This window comes from Protopterus annectens, chromosome 11.part0, assembly GCF_019279795.1.
Source record: "Protopterus annectens isolate FY-2018-M chromosome 11.part0, PAN1.0, whole genome shotgun sequence".
NCBI lineage: Eukaryota > Metazoa > Chordata > Ceratodontiformes > Protopteridae > Protopterus > Protopterus annectens.
This window is the reverse complement of record NC_056745.1, coordinates 498,186,597-498,213,672: the sequence shown is the minus strand read 5'-3', so window position 1 is coordinate 498,213,672 and position 27,076 is coordinate 498,186,597. Positions and strand designations below refer to the sequence as shown.

The 27,076-nt window shown below is 41.3% G+C and overlaps 1 protein-coding gene across 1 annotated transcript in view; it reads left to right on the top strand.

Moving 5' to 3' along the window:
* ZFC3H1 (zinc finger C3H1-type containing) overlaps window positions 1–27,076 on the top strand; it is a 3,672,721-nt gene that overhangs the window by 145,427 nt on the left and 3,500,218 nt on the right. The window contains exon 4 of the mRNA XM_044087220.1: window positions 18,214–18,418. Coding sequence (XP_043943155.1) covers window positions 18,214–18,418 — 205 coding nt within the window. The remainder of the gene's footprint in view (window positions 1–18,213; window positions 18,419–27,076) is intronic.

Sequence of the window (27,076 nt, the reverse complement as noted above, 5' to 3'; positions counted from 1 at the left end):
ATAAATGGAAATTACAGAAAGGTTGAAATATGTATTAATAAGGAAGAAATCTATTTTTATAATTAAATATAATACTTTGCAACCCAATGGACTGAATAAAGAATGTAATTGGCAAAGTTTTATATAAATACTATTTTTACTTTAAATACTAATTGAATAAGTTTTTATTTAAGTATATGTAATTGGTTAATTGAAAAATGATGATATTAGGTTGAGATATAAAGGGAGTGTTTTTTAGTATGAAGAAGTTTTACTCTGTAAAGGCTGTTTGTGGTCGAGGCGCTAAGAGAGTTTTCTTTAAACATTAAAGTATGTATGGTGGAAAGTAGAGCTGTTATTCACTGGCTATTTCATTTTGGTGTTGTATACAGTTTAGTTATCTTAATAATTGTAGTATTCAATAGATTTATTGTTTAAGTGGAAGCCTTGACATGTGACTTTTTTTACCTTTCTATCCAACACTAAATACAGTGATTATTTGTTATTATCCTCCCAGATAGACTGATCCAGTAGACGCACTAATTAACCGTTGGCCACCTGGGCTTTTGACTTTTTACTGCTAACTTCATCACAAGGTTCCTATAGAAGCCCATGTGCTGGGCAACAGTCATCCACATTAACCCTATTTTGGTCTGGACCATGTGGCTTCTGGTTGCTTAGGCCTCATCAAAAGAATCTGCTTCTGGATCTCTTGTTTAACAAGCATCACCCAGACATGAAGTTTCTTAAGCTAAACACATGGTTTCTCCGACTCCCTTGATGGCCAGGGACCCTTTGTAATGCAGGTTGTCCAAAATCCTTGCAGCTTTTCTGGAGCTTTACACTAGAAAGCGTAAGTAGTGAAAATGGAAAAAGTTCTCCCTATGGACAGTCCAGCAGGGATTTCACAGTTTGAGACACCTTGGGTTCCATACCTTCCATATTGCTTTTTCTTCCCTGCTTGTGAGCTCCATCTTCTCCACTATGAAATCATACCTGGCATCTATGTACAACTTCCACTAAGGTTTAAGTAGTTAATCTTCAGCTTCACTAAATAAGTAAATCCTTCCTAAAAGGAGTCTTCCTTCCTGTTGCCTTTTGTAAGGATCCTGTTCCACCTTGGGATCTTAACCAGATTTTGGAAAAGCTGACACACATCTCCTTTTCAAAACAGCCCATTCAGTTGATCTAAAATATATTTCTTAGAAAACCCTATTCCTAATGACTATTAATATGAAAAGAGATTTTCTATATAGTAAGCCCTTTCCTAAAATCCCATCTTTATGCCTAAAATAGCTTAAGAAGCAAAAGTCAGACTGTTCATATCCCTGTTTTTTTCCCTTCTGTACTCAAATATTGGGGAATAAATCCTTCATTTTCTCGACATGCATAGGCAACTAGCAACTAAGATTTTATTTACAGAGATCAAAGCTGCATAGGAGGCAGTCTGCTGTTTGTATCTTTTGAAACTTGCGAAAATTGGTCATCAGGTGTCTAAAGGTAGTGTCCAGGCTGTATTTCCTTTGTGTTTGATTTGGACAACATTACTCTTCCTGTCAAACTAAAGAGACATCCTACAAGACCTTTAGCCACATAATTTGTGTCTTTGAGACTCCTCTGGATGGTAGTTGTGCTGGAGCAGTGGTATTGGCTTCACTAAATACTTTTGCAGCGCAGTAAATGATGAATGTCATCTCTAGATCAAGGTCTTCCTTTGGGACCACCATATTCTACGATATGTCATGATGCTAGCTGGTATGATTAGGGGGAGACTATCCCAGCCTATCTGCTTCAATGGCTCGCACACAGTCAAAGAAATATATTTTCATCAGTAGATCAGTGTTGCTCTAGTTTAAGCTTATATAGGTTATGTCCTGCCAAGAATGTGACAATCTGCCAACTTCCAAAGGATAAGGGCAACTTCTAAACACCCTAATGGCTGAATAGTTTGAAAAGTGGCATATAAAGTCGGGCACCAAACCTTCAGAACTTTCTTGCTATTAAAGTGTGCTCTTCTCTACAGGCTTTTTTGTGATCAGTTGGCTAGTGGTTATTCAAAGCTGGGATTACAAGTTACCTGATGGAGAAAAACCTTCCATTCTATATATATATATATATATATATTTTTTTTTTGTGAGGAAGGGTATAATGTTTCTGTCAAAATGTAGTGTTGGGAGCTAGCAGTAGTGTTTTTGGTGGTGATTAATGAATAATATTACCACAAAACTAGTAATTTGAAAAGTTTGCATAGTAATGGCGTCATTGCAGATAATACATTAAGACACTGTGCAGATTGTTTTAAGCAAATGATGATTGTGAGCATAATTCAATAGATAGACAAAAATTTCAGTGGACCAGCGGCATTGTGTACTTCAGTAAACAGTTTCATAACAAAGACCTAAATTAGTCATAAAATTGCAGAAAAGTATCATCCTTTTATAAAATATTTTTTGGCTAGTCCGTAGTTGGTGTAGTAGACTAAAGACTAAAAATGAAAAAAGTGAAGGCGGAACAGAAAATTATATATGAGTATATAAGAAGGATTAAGTCAGTATGAAAGTGGGAGGGGGTAGGCTGTTATGGTAAGAGTGTAGAGACGGGTTGAGAGAGAGATGAGGGAAGTAGCTGAAGGGCAAGAAAAATGAGGGAAGTAGCTGAAGGAAGATGTAAGGAATTATAATTTAGTTTAGGGGTATTTATCAAGGGTTAGTGCAGAGGCAGAGCTTAGATATTCTGCAGGTGTTCATATACAAGGCTGATGACCACCAAGGTCTTTATAAGCCTAGTCGTGCAACCCAACCCAGTTTTGTCCCAGAGTAGCATGAGTGCCTATATGGTGTGGGTATGTTAGTAAGGAGGTATAAGGGTTATGTGGGGAGATAAATTATTTGGGGATTAATTTACTTACTGTTGACCTCTGTCCATCAGAGACATGGGGCCCAGACATGTGGTGAATTTGTGACTTCTCATCTAGTGATCAAGGTTTTGTTTGACTAAGCTCGGACATGAACTCTGCTTCACATGGATGGAGAGCTTCCACTAGAATTTTAGTTCTAGTCTTTTTTTTTTTTTTTTTTGCTTTTTTATAGCAAACCTACATATATAAAAGAAAACCAATGTCAACATATTCACATTTACAAACATATATTACTTATGTTGTTTTTATACCTTATCAATCCAACATTGCATAACTTGATAAATTCCTGCCTTTCCTTAAAACCCACTCCTCCTCCGAAACTTTATTCTGTATGTATTGCTCCCATGATTTCCATTTTTTCTGTTTCCTCCTACCCTTTGCTAAAGATCCCACTTCAGTTCTTTTAACTGTTACAATATTTGCTACTTCAAGTAGAGTTTATTCTGGCTTTGATTTCCATTTTCTGTTGATTGCCTTTTGGCAGCCACCAGATTTAAACTTAACAAGCATTACTATAGTGGATGTAAAAAGTGTACACACCCTTGTTAAAATGCCAGGTTTTTGTGATGAAAAAAGACCACAATAAATCATTTTAAAACTTTTCCCACCTTTAATGTGTCCTATAACCTGTACAGTTCAATTGAAAAAACATGTTAGGGGAAAATATAAAAAAATAAGCGTACAATAAGCTGGTTGCATATGTGTGTACACCCCTAAACTAATACTTTGTTGAAACACCTTTTGATTTAATTACAGCATTTCAGTCTTCCTGGGTACACACCTGCCATCAATTAGAGAGACTCTGATTAACCCCAAATATAGTTCAGCTGTCCTAGTAGGGTTTTCTTGACATTTACTCAGTTGCCTGCTACAGCAAAAGCCATGGTTCGCAGAGAGCTTACAAAGCATCAAAGGGATCTTATTGTTGAAAGGTATTAGTCAGGCGAAGGGTACAAAAAATTTTCCATAGCATTGGATATACCATGGAACACAGTGAAGACAGTCATCAAAAAGTGGAGAAAATATGGGACAGCAATGAAGTTGCAAAAAACTGGACGTTCCCTCCAAAACTGATGAAAAGACGAGACAAAAACGGGTCAGGGAGGCTGCCAAGAGACCTACAGCAACAGTAAAGGAGCTGCAGGAATTTCTGGCAAGTACTGGTTGTGTACCACATGTGACAACAATCTCCTGTATTCTCCATATGTCTGGACTATGGGAAAGAGTTGTAAGACTGAAGCCTTTTCTTATACAGAACGACATCCAGGCCCAGCTAAAATTTGCAAAACAATGCATCAAGTCTCCCAAAAACATGTGGAAAATTGCATTATGGTCTGATGAGACCAAGGTTTTACTTTATGGCCACAATTCAAAAGGTACATTTGGTGCAGAAACACTTTGCATCACCAAAAGAACACCATCCCCACTGTGAAGCATGGTGGTGGCAGTATCATGCTTTGGCATTGCTTTTCTTCAGCTGGAACTGGGGCTTTAGTCAAAGTGGAGGGAATTATGAACAGTTCCATGTTCCAAATACCAGTCACTTTTGGCCCAAAACTTTCAGGCGTCTGCTAGAAAGCTGAAGATGAAGAGGAGTTTCACCATTCAACACAACAATGACCTCAAGCATACATCCAGATCAACAAAAAATGGCTTCACCAGAAGAAAATTAAAAAGAAAGAAAGAAAATTAAATTTTTGGAATGGCCCAGCCAGAGCCCAGACCTAAATCCAGTAAAAAATCTGTGGGGTGACCTTAAGAGGTCTGTTCACAAGAGATGCCCTCGCAATCTCACAGATTTGGCGTGCTTTTTCAAGGAAGAGTAAGCAAATTTTGCCAAGTCAAGATGTGCCATGCTGATAGACTCCTACCCAATTAGAAGACTGGATGTTGTAATTAAATCAAAAGGTGCTTCAACAAAGTATTCATTTAAGGGTGTGTGCAGTTATGTAACCAGTTTATTCAACAAAGTATTCATTTAAGGTTGTGTGCAGTTATGTAACCAGTTTATTGTATAGGTTCATGGGTTCATAGGTAAGTGCTAGGCTATCTGCCCAAGGGCATTTATAAGCCTAGCCAGAATGTGTTGGCTTTCGCCAACCCCTTAGTTCCCTGTGCCTCTGTCCAGCAGAGCCATTAGTTCTCTGCGCCAGTGTCCAGCAGAGCCACTGCAGTGATCCCCGGGGTAAATTTTCTGTTTCCCATCCACCCGTCAAGGTTTCTCTTGAAGAGTGTTCGTGAGGGGCTCTGCCTGATGTATATTGGAATCCTGTTCCAAAGCATGGGAAGTCTCTGGGACAGGAATCTATCCCTCCAGCATGTCCTATTTATCATTGTGGTGAGGTTTATATCTCGAGAGCGTGTGGCTCTCTGGGATTTGTTTTTTTTAGGAAGAGCATGTCCATCAATTCTGGGTTGGACATGGCCTTGTAAGTCAGGCAGAGATCACTTCTGAGTAAGCGGTATGCAACCAAGTACAGCTGGAGTTTCTTGAGTCGGGCTGCATAGGGTATCTGTTTGAGGCCAGTAATCCTCTTGGTGAGGTACTTTTGTGGTCTTTTCAGCTGTTGCAGGTGTCTTGTAAGGTACAGCCCAAATGGGGCATTGTATTCTATGATGGGTCTAATGAGTGATGAGTAGAGAGGCACAATAACCTCTTTTGTTCTAGATGTGAACCCTTTTGTGATTAGTTGGGCCATATAGAAGGATTTTCTAACCACCTTGTTAGTATGATTATCAAAGGAGAGATTACGATCTGCTTGGATCCCCAGATCCCTTATTACATTTTCTGTATTTAGAGGACTACCATCTATGTGATAGTTCGCGGGTACTTTATTTTTTCCAAAGGAGATGACTATGCACTGTTTGGCATTTAGCTTGAGGCCATGATTTTGGCAGCAGGTATCCGTCTCAGTGAGACCCTTTTGGAGGGTGTCTATATCAGAATCAATTATGGCCCCTAGTTTGCAGTCTGCAAACTTGGTCAGCCATAGTCCTCTTATGCTTGCCTGTACCTCTGAGAAGAATATACCGAACAGGAGGGGTGCTAGGACTGAGCCCTGGGGGACGCCACTTGTAACCGGTTTAGAGTCGGACGTAGAGCGTGCAACTTTCACCATGTGGGTTCTATCCATGAGCCAGTTGGCAGCCCATCTCGTGACGTAGGGGTTTATGTTCAAGCTGGTGAGCATATCTATAATACTAGAATAGGGAATGGTGTCAAAAGCCTTTGTGAGGTCTAGATAGGCTGTGTGGACCTCCTTTCCCACGTCTAATGCCTTGGTAACTGTCTCAAAGAAGTCCACTAGGTTTAGGAGGCATGATCTGCCCTTAAAGCCAAACTGGGTAGGGTCCAAGGTTTGGAGGTTCCCAATGTCTCTGTTAATGAGTTCCATGATGATGCGCTCCATAGTCTTGCAGACCAGACTAGTCAGGCTTATAGGGTGATAGTTCACGGGGTCTGTTGTGGCTCCACCTTTGTGGAGTGGGTTAACTGTTGCTGTGCACCACTCTGTGGGTACGTAGCCTGTAGAGAGGCTGAGTTTGAACAGCGTATTTAAATGAGGGGTTAGTTCATTTTGGAGCTCTTGTAAGACACAGCCTGGGACACCATGCGGTCCCATTGAAGCTGTGTTTTTGGCTTTGGATAGGGCTGTTTTAACCTGTGTGTCTGTGATTGACGGGGCCCTGCATTCTTCTGGTATGGTTATGGGCCCTTTAGGGGTGAGAGGGTGGTGAAGTTTCCACTAAACCGGTCTGTCAGAATGTTAGCAATATCAGTCGGTTCAGTGTATTTTGTGCCATTCTGCACTAACTCAGAGCAGATCTGAGTGTTTCCACTTAGGTTCTTGACATAGCTAAAGAATGCTTTGTGGTTATCTGGAGTCATTGGCAATTTTTCTGTCAACTAGCCTTGGAGGATTTAATGAGGGATAGTAGTTTCTTGGTGATACTGATCAGGGATGTCTTTCCTCCTTGGGATTTTACTCTCTTCTGTACTAGTTTTCACCTCCTGTTGTATAGCTTGTTTATGGCAGGGGTCCACCAGTCTGGATTCCTTTTCTTGGAGGAGTGAGTCTTGGTTTTACTTGGGATAGCACGATCCATGCATTCCTGCAGATGCTCAGAGTGCCTTTGTAAAGGTTTCAGCAGCTTGGACAGCATTGTCTTTTAGCATGGGGGCTGTGAACCTTTCCACCTCGGTCTTAAGTAACTTGAAGTTTGCTTTTGAAAAGTTTTTCACGGTGGTTTCTTTGATTGGGGGTGGGGGCGGAATGTGGATATCCAGAGTGATTAGTCTATGGTCTGATCTAACCAGTGAGGGGTTGACCTCCAGTGTGGAACACCGATCGCCCATGTTGGTGATGACCAGGTCCAATATGTTGTTCCCTCTGGTGGGGATGTTGACTAGTTGATCTAGGGTATTTGAGGTTATAAATTCTAGGAAGCATTGGGCAAGGGAGTTGGTACTTAAGTAGTTCTTCCAGTTTGTTTGGGTAATTGAAATCACCCAGTATTAGGGTGTCTGATAGGACCTTCATATTTCCCAGTGTCTCCAGAAATGTGGAATGGGGGTCCTGGGTCATGGTAGGTGATCTGTAGCAAGCTACAATTTGTATTGCAGTTTTGCCCGTTGTTAGTTGCACATGGATGATCTCTGATGCATTGTGCTGCACCACTAACCTGGAGGTGTGGGTATCCTCGATGAATATGGATACACCCCCCGCCTTTTGTGTTTCGGTCCTGTGGCCGAAAGGTATGGTACGAGTTATAGCCTAGTAGAGCTGGGGTGCTCTCAGGAGCCTTAAACCAGGTTTCTGTTACTGCACAGATGTCTGTTCTCCATACTGAGGAGTGCATAGAGTGCGTGCATTTTGAGGTTTAGACTTCTGGCGTTGAGTAGCATTACCCTCAGTTTTTGGCTACTTGTGCTATTTATGATGGTGGGTTTGTCTTTTGAGCCTTGCCTAAAAAAGACACTATGGGGGCGGCAAGAGCCTTGGCCAGTATTAGAATTATTATTTTATTTATTTTTATTGTTTATAAGTTGGTTATATTAAATTCTGAAAGCTGAAGGGGCTTTAGTAAAGATTGTCTCCCCCCCACCCTTCCCTTTGAATATTATTCTTTTGGAACTTCTTCATTGTTAAGCCGCCAAAGTGGAGAGTGCGATTGCAGAAGGGGGTGCTTCTCGTTTCAGCTTGTGAATAAACTGCTTGGACGGAGTTTCAACGTTTTCTGGCACTGGTTTACTGATTTATCAGTATTAGAAAAGCCTAAGGGTGACTGGTGCAAGCCATCTGTTGCGAAGCAATGTGGCTTGGCGAGCATGTCATCCCAGGCGGACAGATACTGGATCCCCTTTGAATGACACCAGAAACTTAGCCAGTTGTTGAAATTGATCAGTTTTTCTTTATACTGTGACGACATTCTTGGCGAGGGCAGGATGCTACTCAGGGTCAGGGTCATACCGGCCTGGGCTACATGATCAGAGAGCTCTTCCATGTCTCTCTTCATGTAGTCCAGGGAGGTACGTCTGAGGTCATTCACACCAACATGTTTTTTATTTTTTATATTTTTTCCCCTAACAGATTTGTTTTTCAATTTGGTTGTACAGGTTGTAGGTAACATTAAAGGTGGGAAAAGTGAAATGATTTATTGTGGTCTCATTTTTATATCACAAAAACCTGGCATTTTAACAGGGGAGTGTACACATTTTATATCCACTGTATGTCTAGGTAGTTCAGATCATATATCCAAGCTGAAAAAAAAAGTAAAATAAATCATTTCCTTAGTTACACCCATTTGCCCACACAATATTTCTGACGAGTACTCTGTAGGGAATTTTTAAAGACTGCCAAGTCATTGTTCTCCTAAAACATAGGTTCCCAGTTACCTGTTTCTTTTCCATCATACCTCCATTTGTCGTCTACTTGAGGAGGAATTCATTTAGATTCTGATTGTGGTAAAAAAATAACTGTGCAAATACTTCCATGCAAAAATCCTAAATCTTCTAGGCTTTGTTGCTTTTTGGGAGCTGTATATACGTCTTCCCATTGTTCCCTTGTGAATTGTTTATCCATTCTCTTTTCCCAATCTTTTCTACCCTACTCTGATTTCTATAGCTGTCGTGCAGTATTTTCTACCACCTACTAATTGTCCCTTTTTAACAGCAGCTTCTATTCTTAGATTCATATAAAAACTCAACCAGAACAGGTCTTTCACTTAGAGTATATCAATCCCTGACATGGAAGCCAGTTTGTAGCCTGCAGCCCAAATGTTTTTCATGGCCTCTTCCCATTGTTTCCCAATACCTTGGCTCATTTGCCAGTTTTCTTCTGTAAATTCCAGTCTACTCTTGCCTGTTCTTTGTACCTCCTATTTGTAGTCATGTCTAGTGTCAGAATTTCCTTTCTCCATTCTCGTGTTGGCCTATTTCTAAGAGTACTTTCTACTAGTTTGAGTATCCATCCATGTTGTCTAAATGTAAAATCAGACTTTTGATTAGCCAAAAGTGAAAAGGTACCAGCTAACTACAAGTAATTCTCACATATGCCTGTGAGTATCCCAGCTCAGACCAGCCTACCTTACTACTGACACTAAAATTGCGGTCTGGAGACTGGTGATTTCCAAGTTAAGACAGAGTCCAGTCACTCTGGTTCTTTGGAAGGTGAACCTGAGCTCAAGTCCAAACAAGTTCTCACTTTTCTTCAAATTGCTCATTTTAGTTATGTTTTTGCTTGCAGTCAGGAACTACCCAAAGCTAGTTGGGGTAAATTATCTTGTTGAGCATGAGATGTCCAATATGTGGCTTTCCCATCTTTCATAGGCCTTGGAAGATGTCTATAATCTGCATGCAGGACACCAGTATCTATTTCAGAAGTACCTAAAAGGCTTAGAGAAAATATAGGGTCTCCGCTGATATGACTGCTGACCCAGCTGCCTGCTCAAATAAGTCCTTGGCTTCATCTAATCCAACACTGCCTGATAGATGGAAAATGGTTAGATCTTAATTGCAAAAGGATATCTTTCTAGTAATGTAGCCAATTAGAATGTTAAATTAAATGTTTTTACAGTGTGCATACAGTTTGAATGATTTTGCTGCATTCTTACCTGCAGAGCAGAAGTCTTATCTGAATGAAATTGTTTCTGGTTTGACTTTGGTTTTGAAACTTGCTTTGAGAGATGTGCTTAAATGTGCAGTCTTGAGAATTGCTGCTTCTGTTTTGTTAAACAGTATGCTTGGTTATGTAATCAGAACTTCTGTGATTTAAAAGCTGAAATTTTGAATGCACCTTTAAGTTCTGAATTGGTGTTTGAGGCCTCTGTTACACAGATTCTCACACTGTGATGATAGAGGTAAATTGATATTTAGGATGTTTCATATACCCAAATTCTACAACAACACTGTGTTCATGTGGTACCTGAAGTAGCAAGAAGAGTACAAGATCACACCACTTTATCAGGTGGCAGTGATGCCCTGGGAGCCGGCTGTACAGTATTCTCTAACTCTTCAGGCCTCATACATTGTGTCATAGCAAAACACAGTGGTAGACTGACTAATAAGATCCTGGACAGACCCTCATGAGTTGAAGCTTCATGTAAAGGCCTTCCTGGACTTGATTCCAATGTGGAAAACACCTGTGTGATGTCCCATCACTGGCCCAGTAATCAAGGAGCCTCAATCCTCACCACTGGCAATAGTGGGGAGACGTACACACTGGGAGGATGACAAGTACACATACAATAAAGTGCAATTTCCCTTAAGAGCACACAGAGACCACAGTCAGTCTGGGGCTGGTTTATCCCTGTTTCTCCTTATCCCCAATAAGACTCCCCACTGGCACAGCTAGAGAGTTGAGATCTCAGCTGAGTGACCAAGCCAAGACCTCCAGTACCTTCTGTCCAATCAGTGCTTTGTGTCAGTATCGAAGTAGCTGATACTTACTCACTCTCCTCGCTCGCACTCTCAGGCACTCTCTCCTTCCCACTGAGATTTGATGCACACACACACACACACACACACACACACACACACACACACACACACACACACCTGGGGAAGGCTGGCACAGGTTTACTAGCTATGCCCCCTTCTGCCCAGACTGTAAGGTAGTTTTGACAGCCACCAGACACTCCTTGTCAGCTACTGTATTAACAAAAAGTGGTCTAATCTTACCGTGTATTGATACTATTAATCCAAATGGTAGTTTGACCAAGAGCAAGGCTATTAGGAGTGGTCTGCAAAGTGTCACCAAACAGATTAAATATATCTCACAAATATTAGCCACAATGATAGGTTTAAATATATTTAATAATAAATAAAAGAACAAGAATATAATCAGTTACTTCAAAGTTCAAAATCACAGGAAATATTTCGAACATTGCAGGACAGTCTCTCAAAGAAAACATCTAAACTATACTTCACTATATACCTAACTGTATCTAAGAGAAATTACTATACCCTAGACTGACTTACTCATAGTAAGGCAAGACAGATGTGGTGAGTGGGTTTTCCAGCTGATGCTGTCAGGTCATAGACAAAATGCAAAATGCACAGTCTCCCTCTCAGAGAGTTCTTAAGTTAATATTTCAGATATTACTGCTGGGTATTTGCAGCATGACATCACTTCTTGTCATCTGACTATCCTAGGTGAAAACCCCACTGCTCCTTGTAGCATTTAGCATCTACCTGCAAAAACACCTATATCTTAGATCTTTTGGCAAATGGTGGAAGTCATAAAATTTGCATTCCTTCACATGTAAAGACGATACAAAATATTCTAGTTCTAGACGGTCTCCTGTTGCACTGAAACTGAAAGATAACATCTCTTTTATTACGTGGTTATAAAATAATTTAAACTATTTTTTTCTGAAGTTTTGCAAGTTAACCTTCTATGTGCCAGTTCCCACTGTTAAAACAATAACTTTTACACAGTTACAATAGTTTATATACATTTCTGTTATTTTCCAATAGGGTACACTGTGATACATCTTTAAGCTGAGTACTCTAACCTATGTCTTTAGCGCACGTCTGTACAAACTATGTTATATGACATACAGTTCTAATACATTTGCAATACAAACATATGAACTGTGTTGATATTCACAAATGAGACATAACCATTTACAAAATTCTAGGCAGCTGTGTTGGCAGTATCTCAATAAATCACACTAATATTCACAAATGACATGTAATTATTTACAAAATTCCAGATAGCTAGGCTGGCAATATTTCTTTTTGTGACAACCTCAATTAGATTGGTTTGCCTCATTGAAAAACAAACTGAAAAAAATTCTGTTCAAGACATCCTTGCAGCCATGCTTGGAAGATCGCTGCTCCATTCTCACGGTCGGCAGTGTACCTGTATGCTTTTCTGTCCTTTACAATGATTCCCAAGGTACTTCTAAAGATAGAAGAGTTGCCAAATATCACTGTGGTAACCCCCCTTTTTGCCAGGCAAAGTTGGTTCTATGTTTTAAAGGAATTGGTCATGGGACATTACCCCAAGCTTCCTCACAGAATTGAGCTGCTCACATAGCATCATGGGCAAATGGTACACCCCATCTTAGTGCATCTGCAGTTGACAACCTGTATGATTCTATTTTGATATCTTTTAGGCACTTATTCCATGAGGATGTGTAACAAGTATTTAGTAAGGCAAGTAGAAAATCTTATGTTTACAAGTGGAATAGGTTTTCTAGGTGGTGCCTAACCAGTAACAGAGGTCCCAAAAGGATGTTGACCCCTCTGGTTTTGAAATGTTTGTGAGCCACTTAGTTTGTCACATGGACATCTCAACTTGTCTGCCCATGGATCCCCCTCTTGCATCTTTTTGCAGTAAAACATTTTCTGAAGTATTGTATGTGAGACCACCTCAAAAGAAAATTCCTCCTCCCTGGGAAAATTGACCTTTTCTCCTATTGAACCTTCCTGTCAGGCTGATTTATACTTCATTACTTGGAAGACTGTTTTTCTTCTAGCTCTGACATTTGCAAGGCGAGTCTTTGAGCTGCAAGCTGTCATGGTGGGACACACCTATCTGATTTTTTTTCACAAGTGGAGGGTTGTGTTACTAATCTATCATTTATGCCTAAAGTTGATTCTGAATTTACATTGTAATGAGTCATCGATCTCCAGGTGTTCTGTCCTTATCCAAAATCAAGGAAGAAAAGATTCAACATATCTTGGACATGCACAGTCAGCGCAGGTATTACCTTAACAGAGCAAAGCCCTTTAGGAATGCTGAATACTTTTGTCTCCTGTGCAGGGGCTACGAAAGGTCAATCCTGTCTTTAAGCAAACTGTTGCACGATGGTTGTCCTCTGCTATAGTTTTCTGTTACTCCCACTATGTCAGACCTCTTCCAGGCAAGGCTAAGGCTGACTCAACTAGGGCCTTATACTCTTCAAGAGCATATTGGAAAGTGGTGGACTCTAAAAGCATTCTAGAGGCAGCAACCTGGTCCTGTGTTCACAATATAATAAAGCGGATATATTTTTCAAGCTCCAGAGCAGGCGTTGCTAGGACTATTCTCCAGGGAATCCTGGGTCCTTATCCTTCCACCTTCCAGGTAGAGTAAGCTTTGGGAATCGACCAAAAATGCCACTGATGTAGTGGGAGTGATGAGCATAGCATATGTGCACAAGTCCTACCTACCTGTAATGGTACATGTTCTAATTTGTCTTTCTTGATGGCATCACCCACCCATTTTCCTGATTTGTATTTAGCTGATGTAGGTTTCAAGAGCTTTTTTTCGGTTGCTGTTGGATTTGTTTTTATGTAGTGTTGTGACTGACTACAGATTTACCCTTGCTAGTTGATTCTGGCTTCTTGTACTTTTCTGTCTTCCTTTGTGGAATTGAAAAAGTCTGGACACTTGCTCCCTGTGACAGCTGTAGGCTTCCCTGTGAAGGTATGTTCAGCCAGTTGGCTACCACAGGAAGGGAGAGGGAGGAGAGTCTGAACTTTTGAAAGCTGGCCAGTACTGGGTTACTTTGGCAGATAACCCAAAATGCCGCTAAGGCAGTGAGGAATTTGAACATCTAGTGTTACAGGCAAGTAGGAGTTGTGCAACTGTACTTTCTTAGCCAGCAACAAAGACCAACTTAACTAGGCTTCTCTGAGTTCTTATCAAGACACTTTTTTTCAGTAAAGACATGCACCAAACTTGGGGCTGTTGTGCATTTTTGGTTATTCCCTCCCTGAGCCTTAAGAAAAATCGTTTGTGGAGTCTTGTTTTGAAGCAGGCTGCTTCTTTGATCGGCCACTAGTATGCAAGACTGCTGTGATCCTTCTACATTCCCTGGACTGTTCATTGCTTTCTTTTTGTCCATCTGCTTTTGCTTTTCATGGAAGCACTAAGGACCGAGAAACAGGAACATCCTCTGCTGCTTGTTCAGTAGCCCTTTTCAGGCAAAGAAGCACACCCATTGGTATTAGAGGAGGGAACAGACAGGTTGATGTAATGCAGGGAAGAAGCTCAAGTAGCTGCAGCTTGATCAAGCTGTAGAATACTTCAGCAGCAGCTTCCTCAACATTCTGAGTAACCTAGCCCCAGTAAGAAAATATTGTGCCAAGTCAAAATGCAAACCATGGTTTTCCAAATAGACTAAAAACCTTCTTAAGCAAAGAGATGGTATTTTGCTCCACTATCTTAAAACTAAGGATGAAAGAACGCTTCTTAACTTTCGCCACCTATGTAACCTAGCCAAAAAAAAAATCCAACAAGACAAAAAAGCCTACTACACAACCTCCCAAATAAAGTACCAGAATAATTCTCAAAGGTTATGGCAATCTATCAACAACCTTCTAAAACCAGGATGCATCACTACTCCAACCCCAGCCACGCCACATACCTCCGATAGCATCGCCTCACAGTTAAACTTCTATTTTATTAACTCCATCCAATCCCTGGTTCACACCAATAATAACACCCCCTAAGCCCTACCTTCACACTCCACAAATAATCTCAACTCATTCTCTTTTAAACCTGTCCAAGCTAGTACCATTAGGAAGTTACTGTCAAAACTAAAACTCTCAGCTCTAGCTGCAGATCAACTTCCTAACGACTTTGGCAAAATAGCAGCAGGCACCATCTCTTTTCCAATCTCCATCTTAATCAACCAATCCATTGCCAAGCAATACATCCCTAAATTATGGAAAACGTCATTCTTCATCCTTTTCCACAAAGGGGATCACATCTACCGAACTAAACAACTATCAACCCATAGTGATTCTCTCTGTGCAAAAATTCTAGAAAAAATGTATTCATGCACAATTACTCCATTATCAACTAAATAACTTACCGTCTTCATCCCAACATGGTTTTCGCTCAAAGCATAGCACTACCACTGCACTATTTCGATTTACTGATACTATTAACCAGCTCAGAAATACCAGACTGTTTCCTCAATATTCCTTGACATGTCAGTAGCATTTGACATGGTCTCACATAAACTCCTCATTGAATTTGCTGACCTCAACCTATCCCAGTATTCTCTCTCTTAGTTTCAAAGCTGTTTAACCAACTGGTGACAGCCTGAAATGGAACAATCAACAATCATCTCTCCTACCTGTCACCATAGGTGTACCTCAGGGATCTATACTGGGCCCATTATAGTTTACTATTTTTACAAACTATCATCAGCAACACACAGTGCTACATTCAGTATGCAGATAATTCCGCCCGTCTCTGCTGAGACCCATCCTAATGCGAACTCCATCACATAACCCAGACCACCCTCAGTGACAGAAACATTTTCTTTCAGACTATCAGCTTATTCTCAAGTCCAAAAAAAACTAAACTTATGTTCTTTATCAGTAGCAAACTATCCGACACCCCACTGCCATTCACCATCTCTTCTTCTAATAATGCTACAATAGAGCCAGTAGAACAAACCAAGCTCCTAGGGGTTACCATAGATGATCTTAGATTTGACAAACACCTCGCAATAACTGGCAAAGTACATGTCAGATTAGGCTGTCCTTACTGTATCAAACCTTACCTCACTGATTCTACTAGATGTGCCATTTCCAGAACTCACCTTCTATCCGCTCTACTTTACACAGCCCACATTTTCACAAACCTCTATAAAACTGACTTAATCAGATTTGATTCATGTTACAAGATAGCTAGATTCGCCTCCAACTTCCCATCCATAACACACCACTGCAAAGCACTACAGCACGTAAAATAGCTTGAACTCCCCAGTCTGCTTACCTTTAACCAATTAAACTTCACCCACAGCATCTTCCATCAACTGCCAGGCCCTCAAAGACCTTGTTCAACCCTATGTTTGCCCTCGCTCACTAAGATCCTCCAATAAAAAAATAAAGTAGCCAAATCTAATAACAGCTGTGGTGACTCCCTTTTTTTCTAACAGAATGTCAACACTTTGGAACTCTGTACCCCAAGAAATCCTTAATATCACTTGTACTCCCACATTCAAACTACTACTAAAAGATCACCTTACCAACAAGTGGCTATGTGCCTGTACCAGTCCAGGCTGATACTATGTCATTGTTCCTGTACTATTCTCCTTTCATCCCTTTCTTTAACCTTTATTGTATCATGTATTATTCATTACTATCCAGGACTAAAACTGCTGTTGTACTCGCCACCTAATATCTCAACTAACACTTCCTATCCCCTCCTTTCTCTCATGTACTTCCCTGTTAACCTACAAAATTATAAGCTAGCAAACAGCAAAGGAAACTTGTATGGCCTAACCAATATTCAAACTCTGTAATATGCACCCCCCAAAGCATACTAAGTTTCTTAAGATTTTATTTTCTTGCATTGGTTTAAACTGGGAAACTTGCCATATGAAGATTGTACTACATTGTTGTTTTCTATAATCTGTCTTTATTGTTTAATATCACCTGCATTGTTAATTTTATGCAACTGTATGTATGTCATTGGAGCTTTTCTCCCTGGGCCTCTGCTGAAAACGGGCCACTGGCTCAGTCAGACATTCCCAATAAACAAATGTAAAATAGAAGCCTTTGGGAGTGTGGTTGCACTCCATCTTACACAAAGTAGTATAGAATTCCAGTCATTAAAAGGTTATAAGAATTGGTTAGTATGCTGGGGATATGTACAGTGGAAGTGTACACACCCCTGTTAAAATGCCAGGTTTTTGTGATGCAAAAAAATGAGACCACAAAACTTTTCCCACCTTTAATGTGACCTGTACAATTCAATTGAAAAACAAATCTGTTAGGGGAAAAATATAAAAAATAAACGTGCAATAAGCTTGTTGCATAAGTGTGCACACCCTTAAAGTAATACTTTGTTGAAGCACCGTTTGATTTAATTACAGCATTCAGACCAAATCTCTAGGGCCAGAGCAGGATTTGCCAGGGCCATCCTCCATGGATTCCTGGAGAGTTCTTACCAGACCCACCACCCCATTCTTAGTGAGCTGTGGCACTCACCCATATGTGGAATACTGTAATATAGGAATAGAAGGATATAGAAAAGTTGTGTAAAATTTTACCATAACCATAGATGTCCTTCTCTTCCATGTTGCAGTGTTCCTTCCTACCCTCTTTCCCCTCCTTGTTAGGTTGCACTTGCTTCTCTGGGTGACACTGGACAAGTTTAGGACTGGCTCCAACTGGGGCTTCTATTCTGAGGGCTAGTGCGTGCAGACATCACTTTTATGGCCCACGTTCCTGTCGGCCACATCAGACGCACCAGGAGGGACTGAAACTTTGGAATACTGGCTGGATGCATGCGAAAGAAGGGTAAACCCATGTGGAATACTGCGACATGGAAGAGAAGGACATCTATGGTTATGGTAAAATTTTGGACAACTTTTCTGTCTGCACTGTAAGTGGGCACTCCTCAGTTTGCACCTCTTTAGTCATGAAATTTATTTAAATAAGACTCCCAAGTGTAAAAGGATTTGTTTTTGTCCTAAGAATTTTTGTAGGTATGTACTAGTTCCAAAAAAGTGGCTTTGGTGATGGTTTTGTCTTTTTGTATTGTGTGTGTTTGTGTGCATACACATTAATGTCACGTACAACTATTACTCCTCATTTCCACATTCCTTTTTTTCTCATAATGTTGTACATATTTATTTAGTTGTGCAGTGCCCTCATCTGTTTTTACACAATTCAACTGTTCTACATACTTGTTTTACTTAACTTGTTCTGATTTTTTTCTCATCAGCTATGATACTTTGTGTACTGTGTTGTACTTTTTGATTTGCCACTCTGTACCGACACTGAAATCGATCCCTTAAGATCAGTGCTGTATCCCAGTATAAAAATACAAATAAATAGAATTACAAATTTCTAATTTTCTTAGGATATTGCTTGTACTGAGGAGGAAGAGGAGCTGTCAGAGCTGCACCTTCGACTTCTAGCTCTTCAGTCTGCTAGCAAGAAATGGCATCAGAAGGAACAACAAGTGATGAAGGAGACCAAAGAAAAACTTTTCAAGCCACAGTCATCCCCAGATGTGATGCAAGACCTCTTCAAACCATATTCAGGGAAAAAAGTCATTAGTGCAGGTATTCCAAATAATGCATGGATCGTTATGTGGAAGACCTGTAATACATTAAAATTTGGAGTGTTTGCAGATAGTGGGATTTACTTAAGGCTTTAGCTGTAGCTTTTGTACAATTTCTTTGATGCTTATTTTTTAAAAGCTATGATTGCTGGACTGGAAACCTTTGTTTTGGAAATACTTTAGAAAACAACATTCTGAAAACTATATTTATTTCTTTGCAGATTAAAAATGTAAAATCATTGTAGGTGTTGCACCCTTGTGTAAATTAATGCCTCTTCTACTTCGCTCTGACTGTTAAATTTATTTGCAAATTTTCAAAAACTGTGGGGCAGACACATGCATTATTTTACAGTCATCAAATTTTAGTTTAAAAGTTACTCAGACTGTGGTAAATAAACACTTGTTTTAGGGAGAAATAAAAAGTTGAAAATATTTTTTTGCCCTAGAAGGGATTAAGGTTTGGGGGTGATTAACCTTCATTTTTAACCAAGTTGTTTTCATGCTAAGTTTGCTTACTTGAATAATTGGTAATGTTTCACTTAATGTTGTTTTCTTACAACTGCCAGTGTATATATTCTGGTATGTTGTGTTGCAGATTGGTTGATTTCGAAAGGGTTAGATATGTAGTTTACGGATGTTATTGTTGACATAACTGGTATATTGCATATTTTAAGGTGTTACTTTAGGACTCCTTTAAATTTTTTTCTTTAATAATTCAAGAATACTAAATGTGGTTGTATTCATTATAGCTTGCTGATTAACAGTTGTGACTCGGTGAATAACATTGTCACTTTCCCAGCAAGAGGTTCTCTGGTTTGATAGTTTGCTGAGATGCCTTCTGTGCAGTGTTGCATATCTTGCTGGTGTTTTATTTTTTCTTTTCCGGGTACTCCATTTTCTTCCCATTTCAAATACGTGGTGTACTAGTTAGTGCGTCTAATTTCCCCTTAGTTGTGCATACATGGTGCGTGCATGATATGGAAGAAAAGCCGATCGTGTACCTCCATTCCCAACCCCCTGGCAAACTGTGCTTTGGAGCAACTGTTACCAGGGAAATTGTATGACTATCTTGTGACTCGAAGATAGATCGATAGCTGTCATGGTTTGGTTTTAATATCAAGTAGTTCATTGTACACCAATTTAGATTTATATTATATGGCTTTGTTTTCTGATTTATAGTTAGTGTGGTTCATTTTGGAAGTACAAAGTATTAGTTTTCAAGATGTTAAGTGTTCTGGTGATGGGTTTCTGGAGAAAAGCAACCTTATTCTTTGTGCTTTTACTATCTGAACACAAGGTGTGAATTGATAGCTTTAGAAAGATCTGAGGATGTCTAGTTTTCAAGAGGTAATGTAAATATTTTTTTGCATTTGTTCCTGGCAATGACATGTAGAGTAACATGACAACTGTTCATTGCTTGTATATGTAGTTTGTTTTGGCAGTAATGTAGCATTTCTTTAGCAGATCAAAGATAAAACTTGAAGACTCATATCTATAGAAATAAAGTACTACTACAACTGAAAAAAAGTGAGGTATCCAGACAGCAGAGAGGAACAACACAGGCTGGATGAAAAGGAATAATCTCTGAGCAGCTTAGGTATAGAGTAGCTGTTTGGCTTAAAGAACTGTGTGGTAATAGAGAATGTAAGCTGTGTAAAAGAATGGTGGAGGTTCATAGGAACACAGGGGAGGTAGGGATTGTTTGTGGATTGGCTAGGAAGACGCAAATGGATAGCGCAGAACTGTAAAGGAGATGACCTCAAGAAGGCAGGTAAGCAGAGTAGGGTGACAAACTAGAGAGGATGTGGACAAAGGTCATGGGAGTGCATGCAGGAAGTGTCACATAATATGATTAGAAAGGGAGGAAGTAGGAGATAATAGCTAGAAAATGGAAGACTAGGAACCTGATGTCAAGGTACAGTTGGAGATGGCTTCTGCCTAACCACCTCTGGTTCTAGTTCTTGTTTTTCACTTGATATTGCTAACATCACAAAGACTATAGGAGGAAGCTGGACAAGAGGTACTCTCTGCCAGTTGTGCGAGCCAGAGGACAGAAGAAAAGACAATGTGGATATAGATTTTAGGCAGACAGCTTGAGGGATAATGGGGATAGGAAATGATTAAATCAGCACAGGGAGGAAGGCACCAGGTACTAAAGAAAAGGGCTTGGAGCAATGGCAGTATAGAGGAAAATGTTGCAGATAGGAATGGTAACTGCAAGGAGCAGGAAGAAAGATAAGCCAGTATAAGGATAGAAAAATAGTTTTGGTGAGCATCGAATCTATCACCAAGGGGATTAAAAGCCTTAGCTAGGGAGAAATGATATTCTAAAGTTTAGTGCAGTTGATCTTATTGCCCAGATTTATTAAGATGTGGAATTGACATGCCTTAACATTTTATAGGTTCATAGGTTGGTACTGAGCTATCTGCCCGAAGGCATATATTAGCCCAGCCACGTTGTGCGGTATTCACCGCCCCTTTAATAGTTCCCTAGACCCTTGTACTAGCAGCTAGTACCCTTAGTAGTGCTGTTGGTGTGATCCCCGGTGTGAACTTTCTGTTACCCATCCACTCATCAAGATTCCTCTTGTAGAGTGATAATGAGGGGGCTCTGTCTTATGTAGATCGGGACCCTGTTCCATAGTAAGGGAAGTCTCTGCGAAGGGAATCTATCCCTCCAGCATGTTTTATTCATTGTTGTGTTGAGGTTTATATCCCTAGAGCGTGTAGCTCGATTAGATTTGGTTTTGCTAAGATGGAGCATGTTCAACAATTCTGAGTTGGACATGACTCTGTACGTTAGACAGAGATCGCCTCTGAGAAAGCAGTATGCAACAGAGAACAGTCTTAGCTTTTTCAATCGTGCTGCATAGGGCAACTGTTTAGGCCAGTAATTCTCTTGGTTAGGTACCTCTGTGGTCTCTCCAGCTGCTGGAGATGTGTAGCCAGGTACATTCCAATTGGTGCATTGTACTCAATAATGGGTTTGATGAGGGAAGAGTAGAGGGGCACCATTACATCCTTAGATCTTGATGCGAACCCTTTCGTGATCAGATGGGTCACATAGAAGGATTTTCTAACCACTTAGGCAACATGGTTATCAAAGGAAAGCTGGCTATCTACTTGGGTCCCTAGATCCCTTATTTCTTCTTCAGATTTCAGGGGATTACCTCCTATGTTGTAGTTTGCGGGTACTCTGTTTTTTCCAAAGGGGATTACTACACATTTTTTTGCATTTAGCTTGAGACCATGGCTTTGACACCATGCATCAGTCTCATTTAGGCCCTTCTGGAGGATCTCCATGTCGGCTGGAGACTCTATTATAGCACCCAGTTTGCAGTTGTCCGCAAACTTAGTCAGCCACAGCCCTTCCGTGCTTGCCTGTACTTCTGAGAAGTATATGCCAAACAGGAGGGGCCCCAGGACAGAGCCCTGAGGCACACCACTTATTACTGGTCTGGATTCGGACATAGATCCCACTACTCTTACTTTATGGGATCTGTCTGAGAGCCAGTTTGCGATCCATCTTGTGACGTAAGGGTTTATGCCCCAATAATACCCGAATGGGGAATGGTGTCAAATGCTTTAGCAAGGTCAAGGTAAGCCGTGTGTAACTCCTTTCCCTTATCTATAGCCTGAGTAACTGTCTCAAAGAAATCCACCAGGTTCAGGAGGCATGATCTGCCCTTGACTAAGCCGAACTGTGTGGGGTCCAGCGACTGGAGGTTCCCAATCTCTCCATTTATGAGTTCCATAATGATTTGCTCCATAGCCTTACAGATCAGACTGGTCAGGCTTATTGGTCAGTAGTTCCCAGGGTCAGTTGTGGCCCCACCCTTGTGTAGCAGGACCACCGTTGCCGTGCGCCATTCTCTGGGCACATGTCCTGTGGAGAGGCTGAGACTGAACAGGGTATTCAGATGCGGGGTTAATTCCTTTTGGAGATCGCGTATGACATAGCCTGGGACACCATCTGGTCCCATGGAGGCAGTGTTTTTAGCTTTAGATAGAGCCTTATTAACCAACGTATCAGTAATAATTGGACTTGCACAATCCCCTGGAATAGTAATAGGCCCTATAGGTGGTGAGGGGGGGAATTTGCACTGAACCCTGTCAGCCAAGATGTTGGCAATGTCAGAAGGGTCAGTGTATTTTGTTCCATTTTGTACTAGCTCAGAATAGACCTGAGCGTTGTCATTTTGGGTGCATCTGAATGCTGTTGACTTGTCCGTGTTGATGGCTGAGATGTTAGGAAGCAGGGTTACAGAGGTGACAGTGAAGCAGGGAGGGTGGTTGTGGTGGCGGCATTGTCAGAAATTGTTTATTGCATATAGTCCACATCCTGAGGAAAGAGAGGATTATATCTGACGAGGCTAAAGCAGTTGTTAGTGGGAAAACTGCATGGAACTTTGAGTATGTGGGGAGACCTAGGAGACAGATCATTTCTGTGGTAGGGACAAAAGACGGATTGCTTTTAAGCTAGGAGGGGGAAATGTCAGGAACAGAATGAGACTGGTATTTCTACATTTGACAGAAGATAAAACTTAAATACTGAATGTAGAAGAGAAGCAAATGGTAATTGGAACATGGCTGGATAGTACTTGGTGGGAAGACGGGGAAGCTGCATGTGCTGATGCAAGAGGGGGATTTTGGAAATGCTAATAGAGGAACATGAATGAGTGATGGGGCATTGTGACTTGCTTTAGGCTGCTAATATTTTGTGAAGAAATGAGAGATGTATGGGAGGGTTGTAACAGTCTGCACAGAGGTGGACAACAAATCTGATATCATAGAGGAGGAACAGTGCCATCTTAGAGAGCAAAAGGAACAAGGCTGGTCAAGCTAAAATGACATGGCATGTAAGAGGAATAGGAGGTGAGCTGATGTTTAACTTCCTACAGACACATCAAGTGCAGACTTTTTTGGGACTGCTTACAAACGTGTGGGTAGGAAGAGGGTAAGCTAATAGGTAATCTCAGTGTGCTAGGAGGATATTGGATGATCCACAGATTAAGGTTGATAGGGAGCAACAGTTGATTCTCTAGGACACTGAAGGTTCGTCCAGCCGATGCAGGACTGGGGTAAAAGGTCAAGCAACAAGGGATAGAATAGAAGGGGTATGGATTTGAGGGAAGAGAAAATAAAGAGGTTAGCATAGAGGGCAGTGTAAGTGGTAGGGGCATAGGTTGAAGGGGAGTTGGCAGACTGGATCATGAAGAGGAACACATGATGTGATATTGTCAGTTTTTACCTTATCCTCCCTGATGGTTTTGCATCTTACCCTTGGATGCGACGGGTTTATATTATAATAGTGAAAATCCTTTTAAGTGAACACAAAAACACAGACACGTATTGCGCGAAATGTGAATATGCCGAACATACTAAACTGCGAAATACAAAAAGTCGAATCCCCATAGTCGGCCAACTCCACCTCCCACTACATACTGCCTACCCAAACAAAATAAACCACATACATACACTAACCAAAACCCTACTTCTAACCTTAAAGTAAAGCACCAAACCCTACGTCAAACTCTACGCTAAACCTTACATACATTACTATCTATGCACTTAACTTAACCCGCACTCTAACCCTAAGGTCCGTAACTGTCGCACACTTAACCCTACAGCGATATAACAAAACAAATAATCCACACACATACATTTAACAAACCCTAATTCTAGCCCTGCAGTAAACCTTACATACATTACCTATCTATGCACTTACCTTAACCCACACCCTAACCCTAAGGTCCACAACTATCGCACATTTACCTTACAGAGCTGTACCGCAGATGGGCAAACCATGACACTTCCACTTTTTGAATTTCGCGGCTTAGTACGTTCGACATAATCGCTGTTCGCGCAATATGTGTCGGTGTTTTCACATTCACTTAAAAGGATTTTCGGTATTATAACATAGACCCGGATGCGACTTGGCTATTACCAAAGCTCATGGTCACAAACTTTGCTCTTGGGCATTACCCCTTTACCCAGAATGCACCTCACGCATTACTTCAGATCTCATTTGCTGCATCATGAAGAATGGTAGTCTTTTGCTCTTGGACTTAGATAAGTGTTTTTGCTATGCATTAACTATTAGTTCTTTAGTGTAAAGTTACTTGTCGCTATTGTTCCCGTTTCTGGGTCTTTTTAGCATCTCTTCCTTACCTTTTTGAGTAATCTTCACTACCATTGCTGGTAGGCCCCCTTCCCTCCCCTTTTCAGCAGTTGCTCAATCTTTTACTACCATTATTGGTAGTTGTGCCTTCTTTTTTTTCTTGTCTTAAAAAAAAAAAGCCTATATCCTTCCTAATTTCCTTTCTACTGTGGTGTATTATGTGTGTGTGCTTTCTTTGTGTGCTGTCTGAATTTTAAGTGAAAAGTGTGGTGAGAAAATGCCTGTAAGTGATTCACACACTGTGTGTGTATTATTTGGGGGTATTACACCTCCAAGAAGACTGCAGCATATGTCAAAGCTTCAACCAAAGGGCCTTAAAACTAAATTGATGTTGAAAGGTCTTCCTTTCTCTGAAGCCATTGTTGGTTCAGACTCTGCATCCTCTAGCCAGTCCAAACCTCAGAAACTCCACCCTTCAACTCCCAAAGATTCCTCGGAGCCGTCAAGCAAAAAATCAAAACTACCGAATCCATCAGGGTCTTTGGATCTGAGTTGTGTTTGAGGCTGGTTCAGACGGCTCCTCAGCGAGGTCAGGTCCTTTGGCTCTGAGATCGAATTGGACTGGTTTGTCCCACTTTGGTTGAGGTTATTTTCCCCTCCAGATCTAGGCCTAGATCTACAGCCTTGACTTCTTGGTGCACCTGAAGCCTCTCGGATGATGACCCGGACAGAGTGGTACAAAGGTTCCTAAGCCCTCTGGAGCTGGCCAAGCTTTTGTCTGATCCCACCAATCTGGCTTCAGATCCAACAAAGTCTTCCACCCCTATTCCTGTTCCACCTTTGACTTCCTTCCAAGCTTTGGAGTTGAGAGAATCGAACGTCTATATCCATCCGCCATCTGATCAGAGGATTTATCCCTCTGATCAGACATTTGAGTTCCTCTATTCTGTCGGAGTCCGAGGACTCTCGGAGCTGTTTCGCATCGGTTGGGTCAGGGGATTGGCTCTGTCCTTGGTCCTCTGGGCTTTGCTTCGGGTGGGTTAGTCTCCAGCTTCATCCTTGGACATTGTCTTATGTCACCGAGGGGGGTGACTGCTCCAACTATTTCCTTTTTGGATCCGATGGCCTGCTTGGTTTGGGAGCAGACTGTTTTCAGGGCTCTGAAGAGGGCTATGGCTTCTCCAGCCTCTCACTGGATCTTATTCAGATCTCCAGACCCCCTTTTCTCAGCTGGAGTGTCTTCCTTCTGGGCCATGTGTTCCACAGGGACAGCAAGAACCTGGGTTTCAGGATACCACAATTGGTACCCCCTGTCATTTTTGAAACCTTCCCAGAGTTATCCCACTGAAGAGGTCCCTAGGAAGATGACTTGCAACTCAAAGCATTTAGACTTGTCTGAGGAGTCCATAACCTCTGATATTGAGCTCAGTGAAGGAGAGGAATCCCCAAGGTCACTTCCTGAAGCTGTATCCTTTGTTGACTTACTTGAGTTGTTAAAGGAGGGAGGTAGCTGGCAGTCCAGCAATCCTTCTCCAGAGGAGTCAGTATATCTGAAGGCCTTTGGTTCTCTCTGCCTTCGGACGAACATATTGAATTAATTTGTAAGAAGCCATGGGAGACCCCAGATTCTCTTGATCCTACTCCTTTGAGACCAAATGCATTCATTATGCCCCTATAGACAAGAAGTTTTGGACCAAGGGGGTTACGTATGATGCCATGGTTGTGGCGGCAGCAACCAAAAAGGAACTCTGAGACTAGTTCCACTATCCATCCTCCTAATCGAGATTCTGAGACAATAGATGTGTGGGAAAGCAGGTCTTTTTATCAGTGACCTTTACTTTACAGTCCCTGAATTACTTGGTTCATTTTACTAGGTTGCAGAGGGATCTAATCAAAGAGCTTTCAGATTCCATTGAAGGAGCGGTAGCTGAGGGGTCATGAGACAGTTTCTTCCCATCTTGCCTCCCTACATTCTATCGCTAATGCTTCCATGCGTTTCATTTCCTATGCATTGGATGGAACTTGTAGGGTAGCAGGTTCAGGCATCTTTGAGGAGGCAGGCCTGGATGTGTCTTTGATTTTGCAGATCCTTTTAAGTCTTCCTTTGTGAATGACCTTTTTGATGGCTTATCCCTTTTTGGGCCGAAAGTGAGAGACGCTTACCGGGTGTGAACAGAAAAGTATGATCCTGTCTGGCATGGGCATACATTTTTCCATGCCTCTAAGACCCTACTGTACGGGTCAAAGGGGCAGCAGAAAGATGTGGTTCAGAAAATCGCAGGGTTCTTTCCAGAACACGCGTGGTGAGAGTTCCCCCAGAAGCAGAGGGTGGAACAGTAATGGAAGACGCTGCCCTTGCGGCAGAGGGGGTCCGCAAAACGAGGGTCCCAGAGAATCGTTCTTTGGAAAACCCTTCCAGCAGTCATGAAGGAAGGCCTGATTGCTTTGCCTTGGAGGCAGTCTGGGGACAACGGTCTCTGTGCCTACACTCCTGACTAAGAATGACAAAAGACAAATGGGTGCAGAACATCATATCCA